General features: G+C 53.5%; 1 protein-coding gene across 2 annotated transcripts in view; it reads right to left on the bottom strand.

Moving 5' to 3' along the window:
• The window catches only part of ZNF362 (zinc finger protein 362), a 36,385-nt gene extending 9,730 nt beyond the window's left edge, over nt 1–26,655 (bottom strand). The window contains exons 1-5 of one of the 2 annotated variants that reach the window (XM_082832830.1): nt 26,531–26,655; nt 7,986–8,049; nt 7,596–7,842; nt 4,149–4,470; nt 3,196–3,420 (exon numbers count right to left, since the gene is read on the bottom strand). In XM_082832830.1, coding sequence (XP_082688956.1) covers nt 3,196–3,420; nt 4,149–4,470; nt 7,596–7,842; nt 7,986–8,048 — 857 coding nt within the window. In that variant the 5' untranslated portion in view covers nt 8,049; nt 26,531–26,655. Of the gene's footprint in view, nt 1–3,195; nt 3,421–4,148; nt 4,471–7,595; nt 7,843–7,985; nt 8,050–13,471; nt 13,579–26,530 lie in introns of those variants that run through there. The other variant, XM_082832829.1, reaches the window with a different exon arrangement.
• Between the last annotated feature and the right edge of the window lie 1,241 nt (nt 26,656–27,896).

Below are 27,896 nucleotides of genomic sequence, written 5' to 3' on the forward strand. Positions count from 1 at the left end.
TAAAATATCAAGGTAACTTTTACACCGAGATGTGCTTGGAGTTTCCAGCTGGCCACTGGGCAACACCAAAGATTTGCTCCCCCGCTTTATAAAAGCTCCCAGTGAGGGCATGTTTTGTATTCTCCACATTTGAATTAGCCAAACACTAGAATGAGAGCCGGCCTTTGAAGTGTCTAGCATAAGAAAGTTGGCAGATCAAGAGAAAAGAAGCTCAATCTCCCTGAGTTAATTTTGTGTGTGTGTATATATGTAATTACATATAATTCACATATATATAATATAGAGTAATATCATATATAATATATAATTGCATATAATATATATATGTGTACTTTTTAAGATGGATGGAAAAAACCTAACAACTTGTTTTCATGTACAGAGACTAGTACCATTAATATCCACAGAGAAATGTCTTTAAAAAGATTTTTTTTCTAGATTTAACTATGCTTTTTAGTGCCAATCATAACACATGCTTTATGAGATCAATTAAAAGACCGTGACAATGTGTCAACACCCCTGCTGCCTATAATATGCTCTGAATCTGAACAACTGATCATACATTATACCTTAATAGAGGCCTCTAGTCTCCATTCTGATACTGTTGGTTATATAATAAATGGCCCAGAGTCATTTAGTCTTCTCAACAGGTCTGGTTCCCTCCCTCACACTTGCCTCAAGGCCTGTGCTTCAGGTCAGAGATTGAGTCTACTGAAAGAAACATCAAGAGCTGACGGCCTCAGTAGAGGACTGTACCAGTGCACCTGGCTCTGTACACTTTGGGAAGAGACATGGGGCACAAGCTTCCAAGATGACCCATCACCATGACCAGACACTGCGCAAGGCCAAAGCAGGAACCCAGTCTTTAGTCCAGAAGCAGACAACTTTGCAGAGCGGACTAACTTCCCCAAGACTGGGGAACAGGAATTATGACCTAGGACTGCATGAAAGTGATTTAATTGTGGGTAATGTTCTATTTTCTAACGGGCATGTGAGAAAACCCCTTTTTTTATTTTTCTTTGATCTATCCCTAATCTTCAATTTAGGAGGCTATATTTGAACAAACTGGAATAGGATATTCCTTAAATGGTGTCTTGCTCCAGCTAACCCTTTAGAATTTGGGGGGGGGCGGACACGGCAGGAGGACTATACAGATTTAACATAGATATAAACTAATGAATTATCAAGGAAATTTTAAAATAATAGTCCTACTGAAAAAACACTATTGGTCTTATCAACAAAACTACTCAGAACAATTGCTAAAAAATATTCAAAGTGTCTTTACTGAGACCTTTTCCTTTTTATGACCATTAGTTTCTGTAAATAGGTTCACTAAGAATCTGTCCTCCTTCCTAACAGGATATAATTGGGTAAATCAAATTTGTAACCATGACCATGCCAGAAATGTCACATTTAATGACAAATTTGATTTAATTAGGCATGACAAGCCTGATAGTAAGAAACAAGGCCTGTACTTTGTAAGTGGGAATGTAGCCTCCCCAGGCTTCCAGGAAACTGAACTGAATCTACTCCATGGCTTGTGGAATCCTTACCTTTAAGGTTATGGGAAAAGTCATTCCTGCTTGCCCAGAAACACTGACAAACTTGGGATTCTCCAGAAAGACGGTACCCTTCCCGTTACAGGTTGTACAGGCACAACCTGACAAGAGGTGAATTGGATGGATCTTAGATAGGAACTTAGATAGATCTTAGATTAGATAATATGATAAGAAAAATTTTTTTCACACATACACAGATTAAAATTATGACCTGGAGGCTTTACAAAATCTCCTGACAGAAGTTAACTCTCAAACCCTGGGGTGGCATGCTCTAATTTTAGTAACCATACAACCAGGAGGACACTGTTTATTGAGCAGCGCCTCATTACACATACCTATGTCCATAAAACTAGCCAAACGTCAAAAAATAAATTCATGACAAGATCAGAAAATTTCTGAAACAAATCTACGTGGTCAAATCCACGCCTCAGGAGGCATGGGGACGAGAAAAGCAGACTGATGCCACCCTGCCCGCTATCCTGTCATTTGTTCCTTACTATCAAACCTACTGATCACGCCCCAAAGTCAGAGAAACAGACAAAACATCTTGCCCCCTGGGATAAAGCAAACAAAGACAATGGAGAGAAATGAATAAATAACAACACCACAAGACAAAACCTAAGGTCCCTGTGTCTAGCCTTAGTGCCCAATATAAAGAAAACCTTGAGCGCCTTCTGTGCGTTACAGACTCCACAGCAAAAACAATTTTATCCCTGCCAGTGCTGATACTGGCAGACACACAGCCGTGCTTATAGATATGAGAACCATCATGTGAGAAAACTGCTGTGTTTCTTCCCCTCTGAAGAGATGAACTGTAATTTGATAACCTTCACTTTATTTAAATACCTATGGTATTTTTATTTGGCGAGCCAGTCTTTCTGATGTCTGTACTCCCCTGCAAAAACCTCTTTCCTTAAAGCGTGTCTATCTCTGAATCCCCCGTTCATGCTTTCGACTAGACTGTACATCCTAAGAGGGCAGGAATCTGTGTCTGTTTTGTTCAGGGCTGTATCCCCAGCACCTAGGGGCGCGTCTGGCATTCATATTTACAATTCACCTCTTGTACATACTTGTTAAATGGATGAATCATATGCCCTGTAAAAGCCAGTTCTATTTATTCCACAAATATTAAACATATGCCTCAATGTTTATTATGTGCCACCCACTGGGGATGCGGACACGGAGGAGACCAAGCCCTCGCCTTCAAGAACCCTCAATATATTGGGGGTGGTGGGCAAATAACCAGGCAAGTAGAAGACAGTCTACCCCTGCTGGGATGGGGAAGCCCAGGGTCTGTGGAACCAGCTCAGGGGGGCCAGGGAGGACTTCCTGGAGGAAGCTTTACTGAGAGATAGATAGGAGAGGGCCAGAAAAACAGGATAAAGGAGGGGGAGGGTGTTTCAGGTAAAGGACACAGCACGTGCAAAGACCTTACAGGTGAGCAACAGTGGGAAGTGATGTCCACAAAGGCCATATCATAAAAGGCCTCGAATGACAAGCAAAACAGTTTGGTCTTGACCCTGAGGGCAACGGACACCTAGAGAAGGTCCTTGTCCCTCCTTGCACCAGGTCCATGCACCAGGTGCAGGTGCTGAGCTAAAACTGGCTGCATCGGGGCAGCACGGGGCTGGCTACTCACCTGGTATGCTGTTGGAGGTGGGAGAGCTGTCGGAAGGACTTATCACAGTAGGAGCAGTGGTAGGGCTTGACGCCCAGGTGGATGCGCAGGTGCTGGGCCAGGTAGGAGGCGTTGGCAAAGGATTTGGAGCAGTGCGGGCACTTGTGGGGCTTGGCCTCTGTGTGCGACTTGGAGTGGATCTGCATCTCAGACTTGGTGAAAAAGGTCAGCGGGCATACCTTACACCTGTGGGCAAGAGGCAGGTTCATACCGGGAAGATTCCCGCCCCCACCCCCAGCCCCGTGCCTGGACATCTCAGGGGAGACCTTCTACGTCAGAGAGACCTTGCACCAGGGACAGAGCTCTCCTGGGAGGGTCCAGGGGGCACGGGCAGACCCCCAGCCTGGGCACCCTCCAATCTGGAGGCCAAAGGTCCTCTCCCTGGAGACAGATTTACAGCAGGCTGGGGAGCAGGCTTACACCTCACAGGGAAGAGAGGCTAGTGACTCGTGGTTCTGGGGGAGGGGCTCCAGCACTCCTGGTGAGAGGTTCTCCTCCCTGGCTGTACTTTAGAATCTTCTGGGAAGCTTTCAAGAAAGCCTGACCTGGGGGCCTCCGCATGTCTCCCCCCAGCAAGTTAAATCGGAACTTCTGGGGGTGCGCCCCAGCACTGGCATTTTTGGAAAGCTCTCGAGATGATTCTAACGTTGAGCGTTCAGAACACTGCTTGAAGAGTGTAGGAAACAGACTCTCTCGACATCCCAGGCTGTGGTGAGGGCGGCCCCAGACAGAGACCACCTCTGAAGGATTGTGGGCGGGGTGAGCCAGGAGACCCCGCCCCTCTGGACCGTAGCCCTCACCCTCCGCCTCTGGGGCCCCTCTTTGCAGTGCCCCATTGATGGGCCCCTGCTGCAGCCTGAGGCACTGGTCTCTAACCCAAGCGCACCTGGATGCCCTCCCACCGAGACCCCCACCTGTACGTCTTGCCCTCCTTGGCAGTCTCGCCCGAGGCCAGGATGGGGTAGGGGACTACGAGGACAGGCGGCCCCCCTGGATTCTCCGCTTTGATCTTTTTTCGGCCGCGCTCGGACTTGGGGGGGCCAAGCAGGCCGTGGCCCTGGATTGTCTTGATGGAGTCCAGGAGGGGGGGGCTGGTGATCCCTGAGATGAGGGTGGGGGACGAGGCGATGAGGCGGCTCTGGCTGGTGGTGGTGGGTGTGGATGGGGTGCTGGTACCCGTGCCCGCACTCGACTCAGATGTGCTCACAGCCGGGGTCCGGGAGGAGAGCCCCAGACCTGCGAAGACACGGGGGTGGGGGCAGCTGCAGAGGCCGGCTCAGTCCCCACCACCCAGCTGTGTGACTCTGGCAGGTCACCAGCCTTTCTGAGCCTCCCCTTCCCTTTGTAAATTATTACTCAGGGGTACAAATGAGAACTGTGTATGTGTAAGATTCCTTAGATACCTAAGAACTAAACTAAGTCCTATTATCTGTAACGGGGGCACTTTGGAAATCATCCCCCCCAAAAAAACAAAAACAAAACTGAGGCACAAAGATGTCCACTACTGTGTTATTTATAATAGCGAAAATTAGAGACAACTGAAGTATGCAATATTAGGGAAGGGCTTAATAAATTGTGATCAATCTCCTCTACTGAACATTAACTGCCCATTAAAAAGGAGATTATGTTTGTAAAAAAAGGAAAATTTTAAGCCACAGAAAAAGTTAAGTAGGAGATGGAGATGCACCAAAATGTGATATGGATGGTAGAATTAGGAGTAATTTTAAAACAATTTTTTTGGCTTAACTGTACTTTCTAATTCTTTGACAATGTACTTTTTCCTTTTTTTAAAATTTCTGTAATAAAAGTTATTCTTTTAAAAACGAGGGGACTAGAAACATTTACAACATCAGGTAAAGTACACAAAAAGATGAAAATGATATCTATCACATGATTAAGACTATGCTTTTTTAAAAAAAAGAAACCCAAAATGTGTACATTGAAAAAGATAATATCCAGAGTTGGCAACAGTGTGTGTGTCATACATGCTGGAAGTGTACGTTTATCAACCTTAATGGAGGGTGGTTTGGCAAGAGTTTATTAAAATTTCAAATGTACAAAACTTTTGACGAAGCAATTCTAATTCTAGAAATCACCCATAGATACTTATTTGCACGTAAGCACACAGATCTGCGTACTTGGAGCTTCCATACAAAACTGTGATCAGACAAAACTGGACACAACCTGCTATTCTCAGCAGGGACTATGTAAAAAGATGTGGTCCATCCTCAATACGGAGAACAGGGAAGCCATGAAAACAAGATAGATGTGCAGTGACGTAGAGAGAATGCCAAAACATGCTGCCAGGTGAAAAAGTAATAAACCACACACACAGTATGAACCCACCTATTTAAAAAAGCACGCATCCAAACTACACATGTATATACAGGTAATGTAGCTGTGTGTGAAAGCACAGGAATAGATCAGAGAAGAGACACACCAAAGTAAACTGTGTATAAATTGTGGTTCCCTGTGGGGAGGGAGAAGAATTTGTTGGTAAAAGGAGATATTCATACTTTATCTGCTTCCATATTATTTGAATTTTTTACCTGGTGAATTCATCCATTTTTTACATCTGTGATTAACGGATAAAATAAAATAAATTATAGAGAAAACATATGAAAATGCTAACAACAGTAGGACGAGGGTTAATTTTTTTTCTCCTTTTAGCTTGTCTGCAATTTCTAAATTTCCTATAATGACTATGAGTTACCTTTATAATAAAAAATGCACTGAATATGTTTACGATAGAATGGTGAGTAGGAAAAGAGAGTTCAAGTCATGGGTACAGCCCTACCACAAGCTCATCAGAACACGCCCAAATATTAAAAAACAAAACAAAAAAGATGGAAAAGGAAGGAAATGGACTAAAAGGCTCTCTAAGCTGCTGGGTTATGAGCTGGGGATTATGAGTGATTTTCTTTTTTCTTAGTTTCTCTTTTTTCCAAATTTCCCTTAATATGCTTATATTACTTTTTTAATATTACTTTTATAATGAAAAAATAAATTTAATAAGGTCATAGTAAGGAGGGAATGTGCAGAGGGTGGCTGCGGCCTGGGGGGAGGCTCACGGGGCCCCATGGCTCTTGGGCATCTCCGAGAGGCAGGAGGGAGAGGGGGAGAAAGGCACAGGCATCTGGCTGGCGGCGGGGCCAGCCAGAGGAGGAACAACAGCCCAGATACAGTTGCCACTGGGGAAAGCCTGTCCACCAGGCTCTGAGGTGGGCACCAGGCAGCCCAGCCTTGTGACACATGTCCCCCCAGCCTCAATCTATCCAAGACTGGGCTCACACCTTTCCCCCACCCCACTCCCCCTCCTACGACTCCATCTCACTGCCAGTGACTGGGAGTCTCCCTTGCCCCCTCCCACTCTTCACCCCTACACCCAGCTCAGCACCAAGCCCTGTCCACTCTCCCTCCTCAACACACCTCACATCTGTCCCCTTCTCTCCATCCCTCTGCGGCTGCCTTGTCCAGGCCACCACCCTCTCCTGCAGCTCTCCCTGCCACCGAGCCAGTCTCCACCTTATAGCCGGCCCCAGCTTTCTCACCCAAATCTGAGCATTTCCCTTGCCTACTTAAAAACCTTCCACGCTCCCACTGCCCGAGGGTGAAATCCAAGCTGCACAGGTGACCCCCAGGGCCCTTCCCAGTCTGGTGCCTGCTTCTTTTCCAGCCTCAGCAGAACCAGTAGAGCAAAAGGGTTCACACATGGGCTCTGGAACCACATTGCCTGCCTCTGCCTCTTACTGGCTGTGAAACTGGGCCTCAGTTTGCTCATCTGTTCAATGGAAACGTTAGGGTGAACCACATGCAACTGTTTCTTTAAGTCAACCTAACAGGAGCCACCTCACAGAACGGCTGGGAGTAATAACATGAATACTGGTGAACATATACAGGTGCTCACCTGGAGTTAACTGCCGTATTATGACTGTTATCATCATCTTTTGATCTTCCCTACCCGGACACTGTCCTACTCTTGCTTTCTACTCGCTCTGCACATGTTATTTCCTCCTTCTGCTCCATTTCCCTAGTCAACCGCCAACCCTTCCTTGCATAGGGACTCCTCCAACGAAGTCTTCCCTCACCCCTCACCCCCCAAGTCTGGTTAGGGCTCTCCTCTGGATTCCTGAGATAGCTACGTGGATTTGGCTTCCTTGGTGATCCCCCGACGGGCAGTGACCCAACCTCGTCCCATCCAGGTGGCTTAGCTGGGCGCTACGTCAGGGTACAGGACGGAAGGAAGTCTGGAAGCTCCACCCCCGCCCCGCCCCGCCCAGCCGCAGGGTATCCTGGCCACGCCCCTCCCAGGTAGTCTCCGCCCAGCCCTCACCAGTACCCCCGATCCGGCCCCGCGGTACCTGTGACCGTGCTGGTGGCCGGCCGCGCGTGCAGCGCCACGTCAGGCTGCGGCACGGCCTGCGGGTGCAGCCCCGGCACCTGCTGCAGCTTGGGCAGCGACATAACGGCCTGGCTGCTGTCGGCCGGCGCCGGCGGCACGAGGAGCGGCTGCTGCGACGAGGCCGACGTGGGCGGCAGGTGAGGCGGCCGGATCTTCTCCGCCATCAGCTGCTCCTTGATCTTGTTAATCAGGACCAGGTTGTCCAGCTGCGGCCGGGAGAGGAGAGGTACTGAAGGGGCTTGGGCCGCCGGGCCACCCGCGAACCCCTCACCCCGCAGCCAAAGCCCGGGGCAAATCAAAGCAGCTCCGAGAGGGGGAGGGTGGCGGGAGGGGCGACGCTCCGTCTTACCTGGCTGGGCATGGTTGGAGGAGGGGGCCAGAAGTAGGGGTTGTTAAATCGAGGCTCGGCCATCCTGCGGGGAGAGAGCGACTGTCACAGGGAAGAGGGCCCTCCCCACCGGCCAGGGGCGAGCCCCCACCAGCTACACCCACTCAAGTCTGGGCCAGTGTCTGGGATCCCTGCCCCCGTGGGACCCTCACCCCGCAGCGGAGCAGGCCTCCTACCAGGCCCAGAGAACCACATCTCCAGGCTGAAAAGTCTGGAATTCAGGGGTCCCACGGTGGGCCCCAGAGAGCAAAGGTCATATCCAAAACAGAGTACTCCCAGCTCCCCCGCCCCCGCCCGCCCCCCCATCCCACCCAGCTCCCATCACCGTGATGCCCGCAAACCAATCCCTATTCCCCCGCCCCCCAAGGGCCCTGGGCTGCAGAGCCAACCCTATGGATTCCACACAGAAACCTGCTGTCCAGAGACAAACTGAGAGGTCCTAGGGCAACTCTGTAAATAGCCACAGAGCAGAGGCAACTGCCCCTCCCTGATCCCTGCCCTCTGACCCCTGGCCCCATTAAAACACAGGGGGCAAATTGGGTCATCAGATACAGCCTTTCTGAAGGGCAATTTGGCAGGATGATTTACGGGAACCCAGATGATTACAGTATTGCCTTTTGACCAAAGAAACCGTACCTCTGGAAAGTTATCCTCAAGAAACAAGCATGGCCAGAAACAAACATTTTCCCTACAAGGATGTGTCGGAACACTGTGCTTAAGGAGGGCGTTGAGGAGGCCTGAGGCTAGGGCAGTTTGGGGCTCTTCAGTAGAAGTATGTGAAAATCCATCTGGTGGCCCTCACCTCTGGCAAGTTCCTGTGCAGTTAAAAGGGCTTTTCAACCAGGGCAGTATGAAGGCTGGGCCTTCAAAGCTATCTTTGTCTTCCATAGGGTTCAAGTCTTCCTGTGACCCGAGAGTAAGTCAAGAAGTGACTTATAGGGACCATGCTGGACAGAGGCATTCCATTAAGTCTTGCTCCCTATCAAATTTCTCTTATTTATCTCTCTCTTACAGAAACTACTATAACTAAATACCTACTGGTATTGGTTGCTTAAATGCAACTGTTTCTTATGATAGGCAAGGCTGAAATGAAGTGCCTTTAACCTTTTTTCCTGGCCCTACAAGTGGGAGAAGCCCCTACTGGAATCGCAGGCAGAGGGTTTCAGGAAAAAGCCCTCAATAAGGATACAACCTAATCAGAACACTTTAAGAAAAATCTTTTATATAAATTATCTCTTGTGATCTTTACTTGAGAAGTAGGCACAGGAGGTATTATCCCATTTTATAGGTGAAGAAACTGAGGCCTGGAGAGAAGGAAAGAGACCTGTCCAAGACCATAGGGCTAGGGTGCCAGAGTCAAGACTAGAAATCAGATTTGCTCAAGACAGTTCCTCTGGGGAACTTGCTTTGCAAACCCCAGTCCTTGGTGGAACACATGCAGATGACTCAATACCTGTATGCAAAAGTCCTTGCCTCTCACTCCCAGCCTGGGGGCCCGCTTGGGGTCCAAGCCTAGCCAGGCTGGGACTCAAGAGTATCCTCCTCTGGGTGGCTGGGGCAGCTCTAAAAGCCCTCCTTCTCCCGCCACCCACAGAGACCAAGCTGCCCTTCTCTCCACCCATCTAACCCTGCCCATCCTTCACAACCCAATACCAGAAGCACTTCCTGCCTGGAGTTCTCCCTGACTGCTCCAGATCCCTGGAACTTCTTTCAAAGAAGGACCTCAACGCAATAAAAATAGTGAGAAGGCTGCCATTTACTAAGTACCCACCTTGTGCCAGGCATACTGACACCAAGAGGCAGGTACTCTTATCATCCCCATTTTACTACTAAGGAAACTGCAGTTCAGAGAGGTGGAGTGACTTGGTCAAGGTCACACAGCAAGTAAGCAGAGAGCTGAGATTCCCATTCTCATCTGCCTGACTCCAAAGTCCAGCTCACCAGTCCCTTAGCTGCTCAGGGGGAACGACAAAGCATGCTGACTGTAGGACTGTGAATATGTCCTGTCTTAGGGTGGCACAGCACCCACTCCCATCCACCCAGCAGCCTCAGACCTGTCCCTCCCTTGCTGTTGTCCACGGGGAAAACGTGAAGGGGTCTGAGCTCTAAAGCCAGGGTGAGGAGGCTCCAGGGCTGAGGGGAAGACGAGCTGGGGAGCTGCCTCAGAGAGGCCTGGGAATTGGATACATCTGTCTCGTCCAGCTTGGCATCCCCGGCACCCAGGCCCAGAAGGTGATCAACAACATGAGTTGTGTAACAGAATGAATAAATGAAGAAATAAATAATCAGAATTATTTTAAAGACAGTCCCACACAGTTATCTAGCACTGCTGACAGTGTACAAAGCCCTCAGTATCCAGCAGCATTCTCACCAGGGCCCCAGGAAGCAGGGAAAATCTTCACCCCCATTTCACAGAGGAAGAAGGTAGGGCACCAGGAGGGAAGCACTTGCTCCTGGCCACGTGGATGGGGAAACAGGAGGGAGCACTGTGCTGCAGTGTTGGGCATCGGCTCTCTGAGCCTCCGTTTTCCTCATCTGTAAAATGGGATTGAAACAGGCCACTCTGCTTCATTCCCGCCCTGGCCCAGGATTCTGCCCACTGTACCCGACTGTTCCTCAGACAGTTCTGGGGGAGCTGTCCTCTCCTCCCCTTCAGTTCAATGCCAAGTCCAGGCTTCCCCAAACTCCACCCTGGTCAGGGAGGTATGGGGTCCCATAGCCGGGGTAGAGCATCCTCTCTGCCACTTATCAGGCCCCTGGTCAGCCAGGGACTACCCCTAACCCTGGTTGGGGAAGCAGGCACACAGAGGGGAAGGGTCTGCCCTGTGTCACGTAATCTAATCCGCACAGCCTCTGCTTCATTTCTCTGTGTCCTTCTCTGGCTGGGCTTAAGTTACTTAATGATTTGCTCAGTGACCCAGGTACTGGTGTACATCTACCCTGTGTCAGCGCAGGGAAGGCAGGTGGGGGCAGGGGGGAGCGTCTGCTGAGCCCTTACTGAGTGTCAGGCACATTGCCAGGTGTGCATCAAGAGCATCTCACGTGAGCCCCCCAACAAGCCTTCTAGGTAGGTGTGCACCTGTGCAGCCCTGGGACCCACGTGACAGGGTGGCCGGGGCCGGGCTAAGCCACTCAGACCTTGTGTTGAGGGAGAGATTTTAAGCAGGAGAGAGACTGGTCAGGGTCTGTTTAGGACAGATGGACAAGGCAGAAGGGCATCCAGGCAGCGGCAACAGTTTGAGCAGACATGGAGGTATGAAAGTACAAGGCAGGTTTGCAACAGTGGGCAGCCACCCACTGACACCAAAGAGAGCTGGAGAGTGGTGAGAGACAGGCCAGCCAGCAGGGCCTTGAATGCTGCTGGTGAGGAGGCATCAGGCAGTGTGCAAGCCAGGGGGCCTGAAGCCTGGAGGACCGGGGTTAGAGGGAGGAGCCTGAGGACAGCGCCTAGGGCAGAGGAGCCAGGCTGGCTGGGCTGAGTGTCCCACCTACCCCATCCCCTGGAGGCTGGGGAGGCCATGCAGACTGGGCTTCATGCCCCAGACAGAAGCCAAGACTGTGCTTTGAGCCTCGAGACTCACAGCCCTGATCCTTGCAGTAGGGCGAGCAAGGTGTCATTTTGTTTTTCTTGCTCTAAAAGGTGAAAAAGGTTGGATGGGTCAATGAATGAAACACCTCCTAGAGCCGCCCACCCACCCATCTGCCCATCCATTCGTTCTGGATACATCCTCTGGGCCAAACGGGGGACCGGTGCTGGGGAACCGAAGGCAAAGAGAAGAGCCCTGCCCTCTGGGAGTCCTGAGCTAAGGAAGGAAGCAGACACGTGACCCACAAGCTTCTGCAAAAAAAGAACTTTTGCCTGTGAGGCCTGCCACATGCCACCAGGGACCTCCATGCAGTCAAAGCCGAAGGGCTACCTTCCAGTCCTGTCCTTCAGGGCCTCCCGGCCACCTGGGCCCTTTGAGAAGATCTGTGTGCCGTGAGCCCTGGGTTCCTCATCTTCTCAGTCTCTTTCCCAGCTCCCACCCCACACAGCCTGGGCTCCTCAGGGTGGGCGGGAGCTTCTCTCTTCCACTAGCCTCAGTCCTTGGGTGGCCCATCCACTCTAGGACTTTAAATACCAGCCAACCCCCCGGTCTCCACCCCCAGACCAGGCTGCCCCCTGGAGCTCCAGGCCCACCTTCCAGTTACCTTCCTGACCACTCACGGGCTGCTCAGACTCAGCAGGTCTGAGCTGGACTTGGTCTTCCCCTAGGATATGTACTTCTCTAGCGATCCCCTCTGAGCGGGGCATCGCCATCTGCCCAGACGCTCCTGCCACGGACACTCATCCACAGCACGTCCCCTCCCTCCCCTCCCAGCTCAGACACACCAGCAGCCACGTCTTCGGGATTCCATTTCCAAACTCTCTCTCTAATCCACTCCATCATCTTCACGAGTCCTAGCTACTATCTGCTCACCTGGACCACGGAACAACCTGCTTTATTTGGAGCCCAGTGCACCCAGGTTCAACTCTTGGCTCCAAAACACCAGCTGTGTGATCTTGGGCAGGTCACTTGCTCTTGCCCCCCAAGTCAGGGATGAGCAGCCCAGAGCACAGGATGGAAAGAAAGGATCGGGGAGGGCTTCCCAGCGGAGGTGGTGCGTGCTTTAGGTCTTAAAGGATGAGTGGGAGTCAGCCGGGCAAAGGAGTGGGGAGCATTCCTGGCAAAAGCAGCAGCCTGCGCAAAGGCCCAGGGGTGAGAAGCGACACGGTGCGCGAGGCGAGCTGAAGAGACCAGTGTAGACCGGAGACAGGACATGAGGCTTGAGCCAACGGCCAGGCTCAGACCTAGAAAGACGCTCCAGAATCTGAGGCCTGGAGTCTGGACTTGAAGCAGTAGGTGACGGGACAGAATCTGTGGTTTAGAAAGGCCCCTCTGACTGCTGAGTGTAGGCGCGCCTGGGGAAGCCAGGAGAGGGGGCAGTGAGAGGGAACTGGTCGAAGGCCCCCAGGGAATGGAACGGAGATGAGAGGCGGGGGCTACCCTGGGCCAGGGGAAAGGGTGACCAAGGAGGCCTGGCTATTCGGTTAGAGCTGGAGGCCAAGGAAGCATGCAGGTTGCCCTCCAAGGTGTGGCCCAGGAGGTCCTCTGGACACCGACGCAGACGACAGAGTCACAGGAACATGCAGACAGACAGCACCAAACTCCGACAGGCCAGATCTGGGGTCCCAAACATGGACAGATGGGGACATGGCAACTCCCATGGGCAGGACCCCACAGCCACCAGGACAGAGTCACAGGTGGATGCTATTACAGGAGGGTGAGCGCACACAGCCCCCAGGCAGACCCGGAAGGAGGCAGTGAGGGGCACTCGGGGAAGTTGGGATGAACACAATTGCCTTATTCCCCCAAAGAACAAACCCCTCATTGACAGATTTCAACCTGGAATCACAGGCTCCTTACCTAGAGTGTCCTTTCCCACTTGGTGAACTTCTACTCATCCTTCAAGACCCAGCTCAAGTGTTCCCTCTTCTACGGAGCTTTCCCTGAACCCCCAGTCAGTCACTTCCTCTGTGTTCCCAACAGCACCTTGTATATGGGAATAACAATAACAATAATAATAATAAATGGCAGCTACCACTGGTTTCAGCACCTACTACTTGCCAGGCACTATGCTGAGTATGTTACACGCATCATGTCACTGAATTTTCCCAATGGCCCTGTGAGACGTACATTTAACAGAAGAGGAAACTGCAGCTCAGAGAGGTTGACCAACTTGCCCAAAGTCACACAGCTAGCAAGTGATGGAGTTAGGATGCCACCCAGATCTGGTGAAGCACTACAGGGCTGATCACACCCTGGTGCGGTCATGTTTCCCTGGGTGACTTGCCCACCAGACTGTGAGGTCTTCACAGGTAGAAGTGGTGCTCATTCACCTCTGCCATTCCAGCATCTAGTCCGAGGGGGTTTCAGAAACTCTTTGTAGAATGAAAAAGCACAATAATACCGACTACGTTTTCCCGAACACCTAAAATAGGCCAGGAATGGTGGTAGCAGGGCATTTTACAGCCATTATTTTATTGTTGCAATAGACCCATTATACATATGAGGAAACTGAGGTCCAGAGAGGTTAAGTAACTTGCCTGAGGTCACAGAACTGAGTCTGGATTGGAAACCAGGTCTATCCATCACCCTTTCCCAGGACGGTGGCCTCTGAGGCCAACCTAGCAAGCTCCACAAAGGGGCAGAAGGGGCAGGGGCACTGAGGAAGGGGCACACCAGGTGCCAGGCCCTGCCACCTGGGGAGGTTCAGGCCTAGACAAACAGACACAGAAGAAAATGGACAGCCCAAGGGGGAATGTGATTAACCTTGCCCGCTGCAGGACAGCAACTTCTGTCCCACCTACCCCATCCCCAGGCCAGCCCAGAGACATTAAAAAATGAGATCTGCCCAGACCCCAGGGCCACAGGGGAACTAGCTCCCAACAAAGCAAATGGGAGAGAGCAGGACCCAAAACTGTCCGGATACTATGATTACAAGGAGGCAAAAATAAAAACCTGCGTCAGAAAAAGCTGCAGGGAACCACGCCCAGAGGGAGGCTGGGAGCGCTAGGGGAGGCGGCGGGGGCTGATCTGGTTTTTTGTCTTCGTTTTTCTAATTTCCAGCTACTCTGCAATGTTGTTGTTGCTTTTATAATGAAAACAATAAATTTATTCTTAAAAAAAGAGGAAGTCGTTGGTAGCCAAGGGGGCGGGGGTAACAGATGGAGGGTCTGGAGGCAGGGAGGAGCAGGGGGGATCAGGGTCAGGGATGGTGGGCACTCAACTGACCATCGCATGCCACCCATCCTCCAGGCACACATGACCTGCTGGGTCATGGCAGATGTCCGCAAGGGCTGTCTGGCTGAGGTGAAATTCCATTGGCACTTTGAAGCCGGTCAGGGTTCCACAGGGATTATCTCCACACCTTCCCTGCCCTGGTCCGGGCCCCTTTCTGCTCTGGCCTCAGCTATTCCAAGAGCCTCCTCCCAGGGTCCCTCACCTCTACCCACACGACCCATTCCATTCTCCTACTGCAGTCACTGTGATATTTCTAAAATACAAATCAGATCACAACATTCCCCTACTGAAAACCTTTGATGGCTCCCTCCTTCCCTCCAGACAAGGTCTGGATTCCTTAGGCCTTCCATGCCTGGCCCTTGCCGACCTCTTTGGCCTCAGTGTTTATTTCTGCCTTCCACTCTGCCCAGCCAGACCGAGCGCTCCCCCACTGCTCCACTTCCCTTCTCACTTCCTCACCTCTCCCTGGAACCCTCTGCCTCCCCATTTCACTGGTTAACTACAACTTATTCCTCAGGCCCCAGTTTACAGGCCACTTCCTCCTGGAAGCCTTCCAGGACTGCTATGCTATGTTGGGTGCCTCTCCTCTCTGCTCCCTTTGTGCCCTGCATGTTCATCATCAGACCCTTGGCAGTCCATTTTCTGCCTGTTTTCTCGTCCATGCTGTCTGTCAGGGCACAATCAAGGCTGAGTCATTTACCTTTAAGCCAAAAAGTACCTGATAAATGTTTGAATGAATGAATAGTCTAGGTAGAAGGAACTGAAAGTGTCATGGCCTAGATAGAGGAAGGTCCCCTCCCCCTCCTCTGAGTCCCCTCCCGCCACTCTGGCACTATGTTGTCCCCTGTGTTATATTCTTCCCTATTTTCTGTATCTAAGCCCTATCTTCTTAATTGATCTGAGAAGAGGCTGTGTGCTGTAGAGACTAGCAGACCAAAAAAGTTGTTAACAGCTAATAAACACAGAAAATGGTTCTGCTTCCCATTTTCTTCCCAATAAGAAAATGATAATACTCAATGCTGGTGAGGGTATGGTGAAATGGCACTCCCATGCATTATTTCTGGGAGTGTAAACTGGAACAAACATTTCCGAAAACAATCTGGCAATAACGTTGCATGAGCTCTGTAAAAATTTTCAGACTTCCTGGCCTAGCGATCCTATTCTTGGTCATCTGTCCCTAGGAAATACCCCAAATATAGACAAAGTTTTATGCACAAAGCTGTTTGCTTCAGTGGGTTTTTTTACAGTAGCAAAAACCTGGAACAGCCAAAATTTTAAACAACAGGGGGATGGCTCTGTAAATCATGTTACACAGTGACAGTCTACAGTCGTTGATAATAGCCAATGTTTACTGGCGTTGCAATGACTCATTTAACATTCATATCAACCTTAACACGGAACTGAGGCACAGAGAAATTAGGTAACTTGCCCAAAGTCAAGCAGTGTGTGTACGATTTGAACTCAGAAAGTCGGGCTCCGGAGCCCATGTTTTCCACCCTGACACCACATCCATTAAAAAGAGGGATTAAAACCACCCTGCAGTCATTTAGGAAACACTCACGATACAACATTAGTTGGGGGGGAGGGGAAGAGTTTAAAATTATTTGTATAGATAGAGCAATGACATCTATCTAAAAACCGGGCGCTGAGGGAAAAGACAGGAAGGAAACACCAAAATGCTAGCAGTGGTGTGTTTCGGGCTCGGGGTGGGAACAGAAATGGGGGTGGGTTTTGGTTTATTTCATTTCCCTATTCTCCGACTTTTCTGAAGCGTGGCTACATGACTTTTTAAGGAATATTTTTAATAAAACTAAAGGTTCGGCCAGCTTTGGCCAAGAAAGACACCCCAGCCTCTGCCTACGGCCCCACGCCCTGCAGGTTTACCCAGGAGGAGACAGGGGCTCAGAGAGAGTCAGGGGCTCGCTCAAAGTCCCACAGTGAGCCTCGAGCCCTACCCCAGACCCCAGCCAGCAGTGCAGTCAGAGGGGGACCCCCCTGCCTATCTGGGGACTTGGGGAGCCAAAGCCAAACAAAGGAAAGCCTGCCCACTCACTCACTCTCCTGCTTAAAATCCCTATTGGGTTGCCATAACTTTTGGGGTGTAGTTCAAACTCCCCAGGGTGGCCCAGGGCCTTTGCTAAGGAGGCCTTGCTGGCCACATGCATCTCTCCCTCCAGCCTCACTAAACTACCTGCAGGTTCCCAAAACAAGTTGCTCTCATGCCACCTTGCCTTTCTTTGCACAGGCTATGCCCTTCCACGTGGGGGACCATCATCCAGTCGGAACCTTGTCAGATGCCCATCGGCCATCAGAAGTCAGCTGAGGTGTCACTGCCTAGAGGAAACCTTCCTGATCGCCATCCCCATCCTTGGCTACGTTTGCAGCCTCTCCCCTGAGCTCCCACAGCCTCCTGGGCTCCCCTTAACCTAAGCACGCATCCCCCTACCCTAGAATAGCCTGATAACTTATCTGTCCAATCCCCCAGGTGTCAGTGAGGTCAGGGCTTGGTTACAACCCTATACCCAGACTCAGTGGCACAGCTCACCCAGCTCTTCCTTCAGGTCTCAGCTCTGACCCTGTGGCCCCCTGCATTCCCCCTACCCCACCTCTGTATCACGCCTCTAAACACTGCCTCCAGCCATGACCCTCAAGGACAGGGCCACTGCTGCAGCCCCAGAGCCTAGCACCCTAGCTGCTTGATAAAGTTCACTGAGGGAACCCATGGGAGGAGGGGGTCTGTCCATGCGGGTCTTTAAGATGGGGAAGCCTGCCAGGAGAGCAAGAGGGTAGAGAGAGAGCAGAGGGGCATGTGTGCAAAGACATGGAAAGCTGCTAGCTTCCTAGGACGGAAAAGCTTTCTCAAAAACGGCCCCTGCCCCAGGGAGGGGCAACAAGGTACTGCTGGGGTGTGGCTGAGCTAGAGGCGGGGGCGCTCCTGGGAAGACGAGCTCATCCCATTGAGGGATGAACACAGACTGCATGAAGGTGGGACTTACTGATGGCAGGAAGGGGAGATGTCAAGAGAGAGATGCCAGGGAAGGGCAGGCCGGGTGGGAAAAAACGCACGTGCAAAGGCCCCGAGGCAGGAAAGCATGTGGACTCGTGTTTGGTCTGGTGTGGGCCCAGTGCAGGAATTCACGGGGGAAGGAGGGAAAAGTTGCCGGGGCAGTTCATAAGGGGCCAGAGTTCCAGGAGAAGGCACTTGGATGAAAGGCCACGCGGGGCCATGTTCAGGGGTCCCTGAGCCAGGAAAGGCCATGGTCAAGGTTTTCAACAGACAGGTCATCAGGGGCCCAGAAGGATGGCCTGGAAGGGACAAGCAGGAGATGGTCTAGGAGAGGGAAGCTGAGGTTTCCCACCTTCCCAGCGCTTTGAGACCCCATGTGCTCAGTTTTCCTCCCATGACCCCTCTGCCCTCCATGTGGCCCCAGCTCCACACAGCCAGAGCCCTGAGTCCCAGCTGCTGCCCCCCACCCCACCCCCAGGACCCAGGCCAGCCTCGGAAACTTGTTCCTGGGAACTTCCTGTGAGGAACTAGGTTCCTGAGGGTCCTGGATCCAATTAGGCTGGCTTTCCACAGCCCTGCAGGGCTGCGAAGGGCCATTTTCAGTGTGGTGACGGGGCTGATCAGAGCGGGAGGGGGCGGCTGTGTGCACCGTGGTCAGTGGGCGCTGGGATGCTGTCCCTTCCCCTCCTTGTCCCTCCCCTCTCCTACCACCAGCCACTCAGAGACACCCAGGGAGGTGACCCTCTCTGGGAGCCCCAGTGCCCTCACCAGGGAACGGGCCATGACCGCCTTCTCAGGGCTGAGAGGACATTCTGCAGGCTTTGAACACATGCCTTTCTCTGCTTCCATTTCCCCTTGGGTCCCCCAGCTCCCATCCCCACAGGGAACTCCTGCCAGGGTGAAATGACAATGATAATAGATCACTGAGCACTTCTTCCGTATCAGGCACTATTAGGGGCCTTACAAGTATTTCTCACTCAGGCTCCTAACGCCGACCCTGTGAGGTGGATGCTGTGAACAGTTCGAAATATAACACACATTCAGAAAGATGCCTGGAACAAAAATGAGCGGCTCAATGACTTATTACCAAGCACACATCCAGGGGGCCCAAAAGCCCCCACCCGTGTCCCTTCTCCATTGCGGTCCTCGCATCCCCCAAAGGTCCCACCCTGCTGGCTTCCAGGGCAATCTCTCCCTTGCTTGGGGTCAGGAATGAGGCTCAGAGAAGATGTAACCTGCCCAAGGTCGTGCGGCTGATGAGGGCAGAAGGAGTTGGACGCCTCTGCCATCTGCTCGCTGTGTGACCTTTCACAAGTCCATTTCCTCTCTGGGCCTTTGTTCCTTCCTCTATAAAACAAAGAGATTCAACTAAATCACAGCCTGGATTCTTGGACCCTCTGAGGGGCGATGTGGCCACTGACGGGTTAAAAGTAAAGATTCTGGAACAAGACAACCTGGGTCAAAGCCCCAGAGACTGTTACCAAACTGGGATGATAAAGGTATGGCCTCAGGGTCTTTGTAAGGATTTGATAAGTGAATACATAACAAGTCTTTAGAACAGTGCCTGGTACACAGTAAGGATTCAGTGTTGGTCGTTGCTGTTTTGTGTCATTAGGTTCTCCGAGGCACTCGGGAGACTTTCCCAACATTTCAAAGACCCACATGGAAATGTGACCAACCAGAGACATCACCTGGGCTGGGGGGCAGTGGATGCAGCAGCTCGGGGAGCCCTTCGGACCCCACAGGGGCTGCTTGGCAGACCCCTGGAGAGCCAAGTCTGGGATTACGCAAAGCAAGATAGCCAGCTGCTGAACCCCAGCTGTGGCCTAGCTCCCAGGAGCTTTCTAGACAGGTCCTAGGGGTCCCAGGCCGGGAACCCCCAGCAGGTGGTCAGAGCCTGTCCTCACGCTGTATCTCAGGACCCCTGGGGTGGGCAGCCTGTGGGGCAAGGCAGACAGGTCTCAGGCCCGGGGTGGAGGCCAGCAGGTAGAGTGGGCCCTGAGCAGGACAAGGCAGCAAAGGGAAGGTTGGGCTGGTCAGAGACAGGGATGGAGAGGGCCTGAGGTGGACATGTGGGTCGGGGTCGAGGCCAGGGAAGACCTACTACAGGCTCTGGCAGGCCAGGCCCACCTCCCCCAGGTTGCAGGGCTACCGCCTTCTCCATGTTCCTTGGTTTCCCACCTCGGGGCCTTTGCTCCAGCTGTTCCCTCTGCCTGGAATGCCCTCACCTGGAAAACTTCAAGCCAGTTCAGCTATCACTTCCTCCCAGAAGCCCCTCTCCCCCCCACACACGATTATCGTCACTGGTTACAGTAAATCTAAAAGCACCACTTTCCTCATCATAGGAAAGTGGTTCCTTTCCAGCAGTTACCAGAGTCTGTAATCGTATCATCATTTGTGTTTGTCTAATGTCTCCCCGACCAGGGCAGGAATGGTATGAGTTGTCCCCAGCATGGAGCATGGGCCCTGGTATATGGTAAATGCTCAAGAAGTCCTGCCGGGTGAAGGTGGGAGGTCCAGGCAGGCTGCAGGCAGATCCGGGCAGGGTGTGGGCACACACAGCTGCACAGGTATGCAGGAGACACTGTGTGCAAGGCCAGAACGTGAGGCTGGTGTAAGAGGCACCTCCGTGTAAAACACACACGTGCATGAGCATGCCTGTGTGCAGGTGATAAATATGGCGTGTACAAGAGTGTGGAAGTACACGAGGGGCAGGCAAGCAGCTGTGTGTTGCTTCCTGGCAGGTGCACACGGGTATATGAACATGTGTGTAAGCTGTGGGTGGCAGGAGTGCATAAACGTGCTCCTGTGTGACGTGTGTGTATCACGTGTATGGACTTGTCTCCTGAACTCCTGGCTCCTATAGGCCCAGTTTGGGGCACCTCTGGTGGTGTTTCTGAAATAGCAGGGGAGCACCTCGAATTGGCAAAAGTGGGGCGGGGAAGCAGGGTCAAAGGTGGAAGCGGAATGGCTGATAGTATGAATATTGTGCAAGTGTGTGTATTTGAGTGTGTCTGGGGTGGGGGGGTGTGCCCGTCTCAGCCAGGTGTCCTTCCATTGAACCCCGGAACCTGAAATGGCTAAACTGTCCCCTCAAGGAACATGAAGCCTTTGTCCAAAGCTCAGAGAAGGACCCAAATGGTAGGGACCGCCCCCCAAGGATATCCTGCCACACGGATGATGCAGGGACAAGGGAGGACGCTTTGGGCCCCAGAGTCAAATCCCTTGGCCTTCCCCACACACTTTATCCATTCAACACACCACTCCGCCCCGTCCCCGAATCCTACCAGCCTCCAAAGCCCGGCGCCAGCCCTGGTTCCACGAAGCCAAACCACAGCCCCCAACCCACTTCCACTCCACCCACCTCTCAATCCCACCCAAGTCCAGGTGGGGCGCTGGGCCCTCTGCAGCCCTGCACCTCGAGGAGTGTTACCCGCATTGTGAAGACGAGGAGGCCGATGCAACAGAGGGAGCAGCTCCCCAACCAGGGCTGTCGTTGCCTTTGAACCCCAAGGCACATATTGCGGCAGCCTGTTGGCACCTGAGGAGAGGAAAGCCCACCAGGCAAAGCGTCGGGATGTGTGGACAAGGCCTACTCCTCTCCTTTCCCGCTGTAGTTTCCCCAATGGACAGAATGAGGTTAGGCTGGATAATCTGTGAGGTCCACCTCTCCTCAATTAGTGTGTGACTTTAGATCTCAAATAGTTCCCCACGAATTGGGTATACATGCGGCTACATGGAAAGATAACTGTCCTCTTTCCCCCAGTACACCAAGCCTTTCCAATACCCTGGACAAGGGCCTAGCACGGTGCTACAGAGACAGGAGGAGCTCGGGATGCATGTACGCTCAGTGCCCGGTCACACATTCACCACCGAGCACCAAGGAGGCCTGCCCTCAGGGAGCTCACAACCCAGTGGGGAGAGAGAAGCTACTGAAGTCATCAAACTATAAGGTCCAAAGCACTGGGAAACCGTAACACTAACATCACTTCCCAAGTGTTATTCACAGGGGGAGGTGCAGCACTTCACACTGTGTAAAGAAGACCTTTCCAGCAATGACAACTGTCTGACAAAGGGAGGCTAGGGGGCCTAGTGAGGAGGGAACTCCCTGCCACTCTAGCGGAGATCAGAGGCCCTCTTGTCAAGGATGTGGGAAGGGAGTTCCCGCTCTGTGCAGGGATCAGGTGAGGCTGGGCTTCCCCTCACCAGCTGTGGGATTCTAAGGCAGAGTCCCAGGGTGCTGAGTTCAAATCGCACGATGTGCCTGTTGAGCTCTGTAAACTTGGGCAAGTTCCCTAATCTGTGCCTCCATTTCCTTGGCTGTAAAATGGGGGTAATAACAATGAGGATTAAATATGTCAACAGTTATAAAGCCTCTTGGAACACGGCCTGGCGCAGCGTAAGCACTCTGGGCCACTAAATAAGTCAGGCAGTGAGAGCTCTTTGTAAAGGGTCTAAGTCCCAGATTGGATCAAGCACAGACTCCAGTGTCAAAGGTTCTGAGGCAGAAATCTTCTTAGATGCTAAGGTTCTGAGATTGAAAGAGACTAGGATTCTCAGATCCCATGATTTAATCATCTCATTATCTCCTGACAACAGCCCGGAGCCTCCCAGGGGAGGAGAGGGCAGAGCCTGGTGTCACTTCATCTCCCAGGGGCTGCCCCGCAGCCGGGGCGGCATCTCCTCACGTCCACCAAAGCCACAGCCACCCCGTCCTGGACCCACCTGCCCACTTGCCTGCGTGGGGTTTAAGCATGTGACAGCTGTGCGGACAGGCAAGGCTTAGTGCAAATAAACAAATACACGAGGAAGTTTCGGATACTGATGAGAGCTGCAAGGGCTGATGTGACCGAGAGTGACAGTGGGAAGCTATCACAGAGCAGGTGGCCAGGGAAGCCCCAGCTGAGCCGAAACCTGTAAAACAAAAAGGCGCCAGCCGTGCAAGCATTCCAGGTCGGGGGTGGATGTGCAAAGGCCCTGCCAACAGGCTTTGTAAATTCGAGGTGCAGAAAGAAGCTGGTGTGGCTGGAAGTGGTGAGACTGGGGGGTAGAGGGGAAGCTGAGGTGGAGGGGTGGGCAGGCCCAGACCATAAAGGGCCTTGTAGGCCCCTAAAGGACTTTGGATTCTTGTTCTTCAAAATGCCTAGGAAATATTAAAAGAGTTTCAGCAGGGGAATGACAAGGCTAAACACGGCTTTCAGGGTCCCCAGATCATGATCATTGGGCTCATTCTGAAACCAGCACGATGGTTTTCAAAATCAAGGTAGGGCCTGAGGTGGTAATCAACAATCCTTCTAATTCAGTTGGTGTACACTGAGCTCCTGCTACATGCCTGGCCACGGCGGGGAGACATCACAGACACTCTTGTGTTCGTTCCCAACAAGCCATGAGAGAGTCATAGAGATTACCGCATTTTAAAGATCAAGAAATCGAGGCTCAGAGAGGGGAAGAATGTGCCCAAAGTCACACGAGCCATACACCACACTGTACAAACCGTAAAGACAAATGGATCTTGGTCCCAGGACCCAGATTCACCATCATGGTAGTGGTATTTTCAAGCCCCTGCTTCTCCAAGAGACCTTCCCTGAGGACTCATGTAGGCACCCATGGATACTGCCCTAGCTAGTGCTTTCTGCACCCTGTTAGCTTTGGAGCCCTGAAGGACTGTCCTTGTATTTCACATGGCTGTCCAACCTGGGCAGGTAAGCTAGGGACTGGCTGGCTGGACAGATGAACGTATGGATGGATGGATGGATGGGAGGGCAGATGGATGACTACTGAAATGACTAACCAATAAACTAATGAATGTACAATGAAAGAATAAAAGCATAATCTAGCAAACTAATGAATGAACTAATGGATGAAGGAAGGAAGGAAGGAAGGAAGGACTCTCACTTTACAGAGGCAGGGAAGTGTCTGCCCAGGGAAGGGCTGGGGCCAGGCTAGCTTCAGACCCAGTCCACACCTCACCAGCGGCCATCTTGCCCCCATCCCCCAGACCACAAACAGCCTATTCCTTAGCCCCCGGGACAAAGCCATGCCTCGGCCAGGTGCTGGCCATTATAGTGCCCATGGCCCCATCACCATAACCACCAGCAAGCAGTGGAATCTGGTGGGAGGTAGAGTGCTTCACTCCCCCTCTGAGTGTCTCACAGACAAAAGGAGACAGGAGACAGGCTCCGCTCCTAGCTGGGACCCAAACTGCTGGGTGACTTCAAGCACGTGGCTGCCCCTCTCTGAGCCGAGATGACCTCTCAGGGCCTTTTCAGCTCTGACATTCTTTAAGGGGTGGGCTTCTAGATTTTTTACACAGTCACTGGGGTAAGCAGAAGAATTTGAAAGATCAAAAACTAGAAGTTGAGAAAGACACCTGTCCACAAGTACCAAAGTCCACCCAGGAAAACGCTCCCTGGACAAGGAGTCCGGAAGCTTGAGTTTAAGCCCTCCTCTATCACTGCTTAACCTCTCCAAGCCTCAGTTTCCTAAATTTTAAAATGGGGTTAAGTATCCCCCACCTTGACAATTTCACCTGAGTTTCTGGGAGAACCTGATGTGGTAACAGTCATGCACTACACTGTGCAAACTGTAAAGTTCCCTTCACTCAGGCAGGATTATGATGGCGGTGGGCAGGGGTAGGAGTGAAGGTGGACATGCTGTCCCATTCCAGTCCAGTTCTGTCCAAAATGACTCTTCCAGGGGTCAGACCCCCAACAGAGAATGGTGGAGAGAGCCCAGATGTAAAAACCTGAAATCTGAGTCCCTGTCTCAGCTCTCCATCTAACTGGCAATGTGACTTTGGGAAAATCACTTCCCCTCTCTAGACTTCAGTTTCTCCATCAGAAAAATGCCTGGCTTAGTACCCTCTGGCTCAAACATGCCAAGTTCTGCAGCCCTGAATCCCTAAGCCCCAGGCTTCAACCCCTGGCTCTGCCCGAAGTGAGCTCACCCTGCCCTGTGGAGTCACAGACCAGGAGTGACTGGAGGGGTCTCCCCTCCAGGAGACCTTGGGGAAGGGGTTAGACAGGCTTAGGGTCCTCCCAGGACAGACAAACTCTCCCAAAAGGGAAAGACCACACCCAACCAAGGCTGCCCAGGTGACTTGGACAGCGCCAGCCACCCCAGACCTCGTGGGCCTGGCCTTCAGAACACTTCTGTAGCCTCAAAGCCAGCAAGCCCTGACCTGTCCAGAGAAATACTTCAGGAACTTCACCCAAGTCCAAACTGCCTCCAACAGGGAGCCTCCAGGGCAGGGCAGGGGCGGCAGAGTGGGTAAGAGCACACCGCAGGGAAGAGGCTCAGACCACCACCACCAGACAACCTCTCCCGGCCCCTCCCCTCAGACAGGTCCCCCTGGGGCTGCCGGCCTGCACCGAGCCAAGAGCCAACCACCTGGGGGCATTTACCACCAGAAGCCACCTACCAGGGCCAGGAGGCCCACCAGGTCGGGGAAGGGGCTCTCCAACTGCCGAGCACACTTGCCCAAGGGCTCAGGGAGCTACCGCAGCACCCAGGGCAGGATTTCCGCCTACAATGGGGCCCCGGCCACCCATGAAGGAGACAGGCCCACCCCACCCCCAGCTCAGAGCTCTGAGGGTTCCACACTGCTCCAGGGCTGGGTGGGGGAGAGCAGGATTACTTCCTCATGCCGAGGGTCTTAGTTGGAAACCCAGGGCCCACTCAGAGCCCCTATTGCCAACCCTCTCCTCCAAATCTGAGAATATAGTTCCTTACAATGCCGTTTTACGCGGCCTCTTCCAAAAGACATTTCCTAGTCCCCCGAAACCCCCGTCCCCAATCCTCCACATCGCCCCCGCAGCTCTGGGGAAATCGGCAGTTAACTTTTTCCCAAAAATCCCGCAGAGGCAGCTGGCTGGGGGGAGAAATGAGCCCCGAGATCCTTTCGCGGCATTTCACCGCCTTCCAAAAGAAAAAAAAAAAAAAAAAAACTAAAAAAAGAGAGAAAACTTTCGGAGTTAACTTTAAATTCCCAACCCTCCCCCCAAAATCGCCCAGCGGCTTCCTTTTTTTTTTTTTCTCTCTCTTTAAAGTGCAATTGCATTGTGTCTCACCTCCCCGAAAGGCTCGCGGCTCTCGCCAAAGAAAAGGAAAAAAGCCAACCCTTCGGGTGCCCCCTCTGCTTCCAGCCGCCTCTCCCACATTCTCAGACAGTTTTATTAAAATTTTCAGACAAAAGAAAAACAAAAATGGCAGCCTGGCTTATTTTTAAAACAGGACAGGGACGCCATATTCTGCAGATCTGCAAAAAAAGGGAGAAATCCGGCACTGGCCGCTCCACCCGGCCGGCTGCAAAGTGCGCGAACCGCGTCGTTTGCAATCCGTTTATTTGCATTAAGCCCCATGAATCATTGTTTACCGGAGAATTGCAGCAGGTTTGAATAGCCCGGCTTAAGAAAACACACACACGCGCGCGCACACACACACACACGCACACGCACACTCGGAGAGCAGACCAGACACACCGCCGGAGACACTTCCTACCCCGCGCGCCGCTACCGCCGCCGCTCCGGGCCGGGCCCGAGGTGCAGGCGGCCCCGGGCCCTCTGAGCGCCCCGGCCCGCGCGGCCGGCCCCCCGCCCGCAACTCGGCGCAACTTTCCCGCGGGCGGGCGCCCGCCGCCGCCGGGCCCGCTCCCCGCGCTCCGGGCCCGCACGGACCTGGCTGTGCTGGCGGCGGCTCCGGGACGCGGCCGCAGCCCCGCGCCCGGCGGCCCGAGTAGGGCCGGGCTGGGGCTCCGGCTCCGGGCTCCGGCTCCGGCTCGGTGCGGAGCCGCGCGCAAACCTTCCGGGTCGCCTGCTGTTCACTTCTGGGTTCTGCAAGCGCCGAGGCGGCGGCGGCGGCGGCGGCGGGAGGCTGGGTCTGCAGCGCCGCGCGGCCCCCCGTGCGCTCGGCGAGCCCCCGCGCCAGGCGCCCGGCTCCGGGGGGGGCCGCGTCGGGCCCCCGCCTCTCCGGCTGCGCAGCCCGTCCGGCCCCGGGGGCTCCGGCGAGTGGGCAGCGCCGGGCGCGGGCGACTGCGCGGGAGAGGAGGGGGCCGGGCGGGGGGCGGGGGCGGGCCGCGCGCTGGGGGCCCCGCTTGGGCCCCGGGGCCTCGTCTCGCGCTCGCCGCCGCCGCCGCCGCTGCCGCCTCTCAAAGTTGCGCGGCGCCCCCCGCCCGCGCCGCGCCGGAGGCAGAGCCACAAAGGAACTCCTCGCCCCCCTCCGCCCGCCCGAGCCGCGCGGGGAGGGCACCGGCGCCCGGCCCTAGGCCAGCCCCTTCCCCAGCACGGGGGCTCCCGGGGCCCCGGCTGCCGCGGCCATTGTCCCGCCCAGGCCCCCTCCCCGGCGACGGCGGACTGGGGACCTGGGCCTGGCGGGCCGCGGCCCCGACCAGGCCGAGCCCGCGCGGGGCCAGGCCGTGCCTGGGGGTCTCCCTCGCAGACGGCAGGCAGGAGGGGACCCCCAGGATGGGCTCCCACACCTGATAACCAACGATCGTGCTCAAAATCCAGGCTGAGATTTTTGTTTTTAAGTCGAGGACACGGGGCTGGGGGGAGGGGGAGAAGTTCGTACAGGCCAGGCCACCCCCTCCCTCAGTAAGCTCCGGCGCTCCCTGGCCCTAGGCCCGAGCCCCCAAAGGGTGGGGCCGCCGGAGGTTGTCAGTGGCTGTCCTCGCCGAGTCTCTCAGAGGTGGCACCGGCTGTCCCCCAGCTCCAGACCTCAGAGCCATCTGTGTGTGACTCCTCCTCCCGCTTCACCCTCCCCAGCCAATCAGTCACCAAGTCCTCCGGATTCGGCCTCCCGGGCTGTGTCAGCTTCCAAACTTCACTTCTACCTGAGGAGGCGGCCAGTCCCTGGGTCCTTTCACCGGGCTCAGACCTCCTGTGACACTCACTCACTGCCAGCTGGCCTCTAGGCCACGACGAATCAAGGCTGGCCCTGCCCTCAGGAAGCACCCAGTCCCCCGGGGAAGGACACACACATAAGCAATCACCTGCCAGTGTTTGCCTTCCTCTGGGAAGCATTTCCCAATTCGTTAAATAGTGA

This window comes from Leucopleurus acutus (genome assembly GCF_964270905.1).
Source record: "Leucopleurus acutus genome assembly, chromosome: 2".
In the NCBI taxonomy this organism is placed as follows: Eukaryota; Metazoa; Chordata; class Mammalia; order Artiodactyla; family Delphinidae; genus Leucopleurus; species Leucopleurus acutus.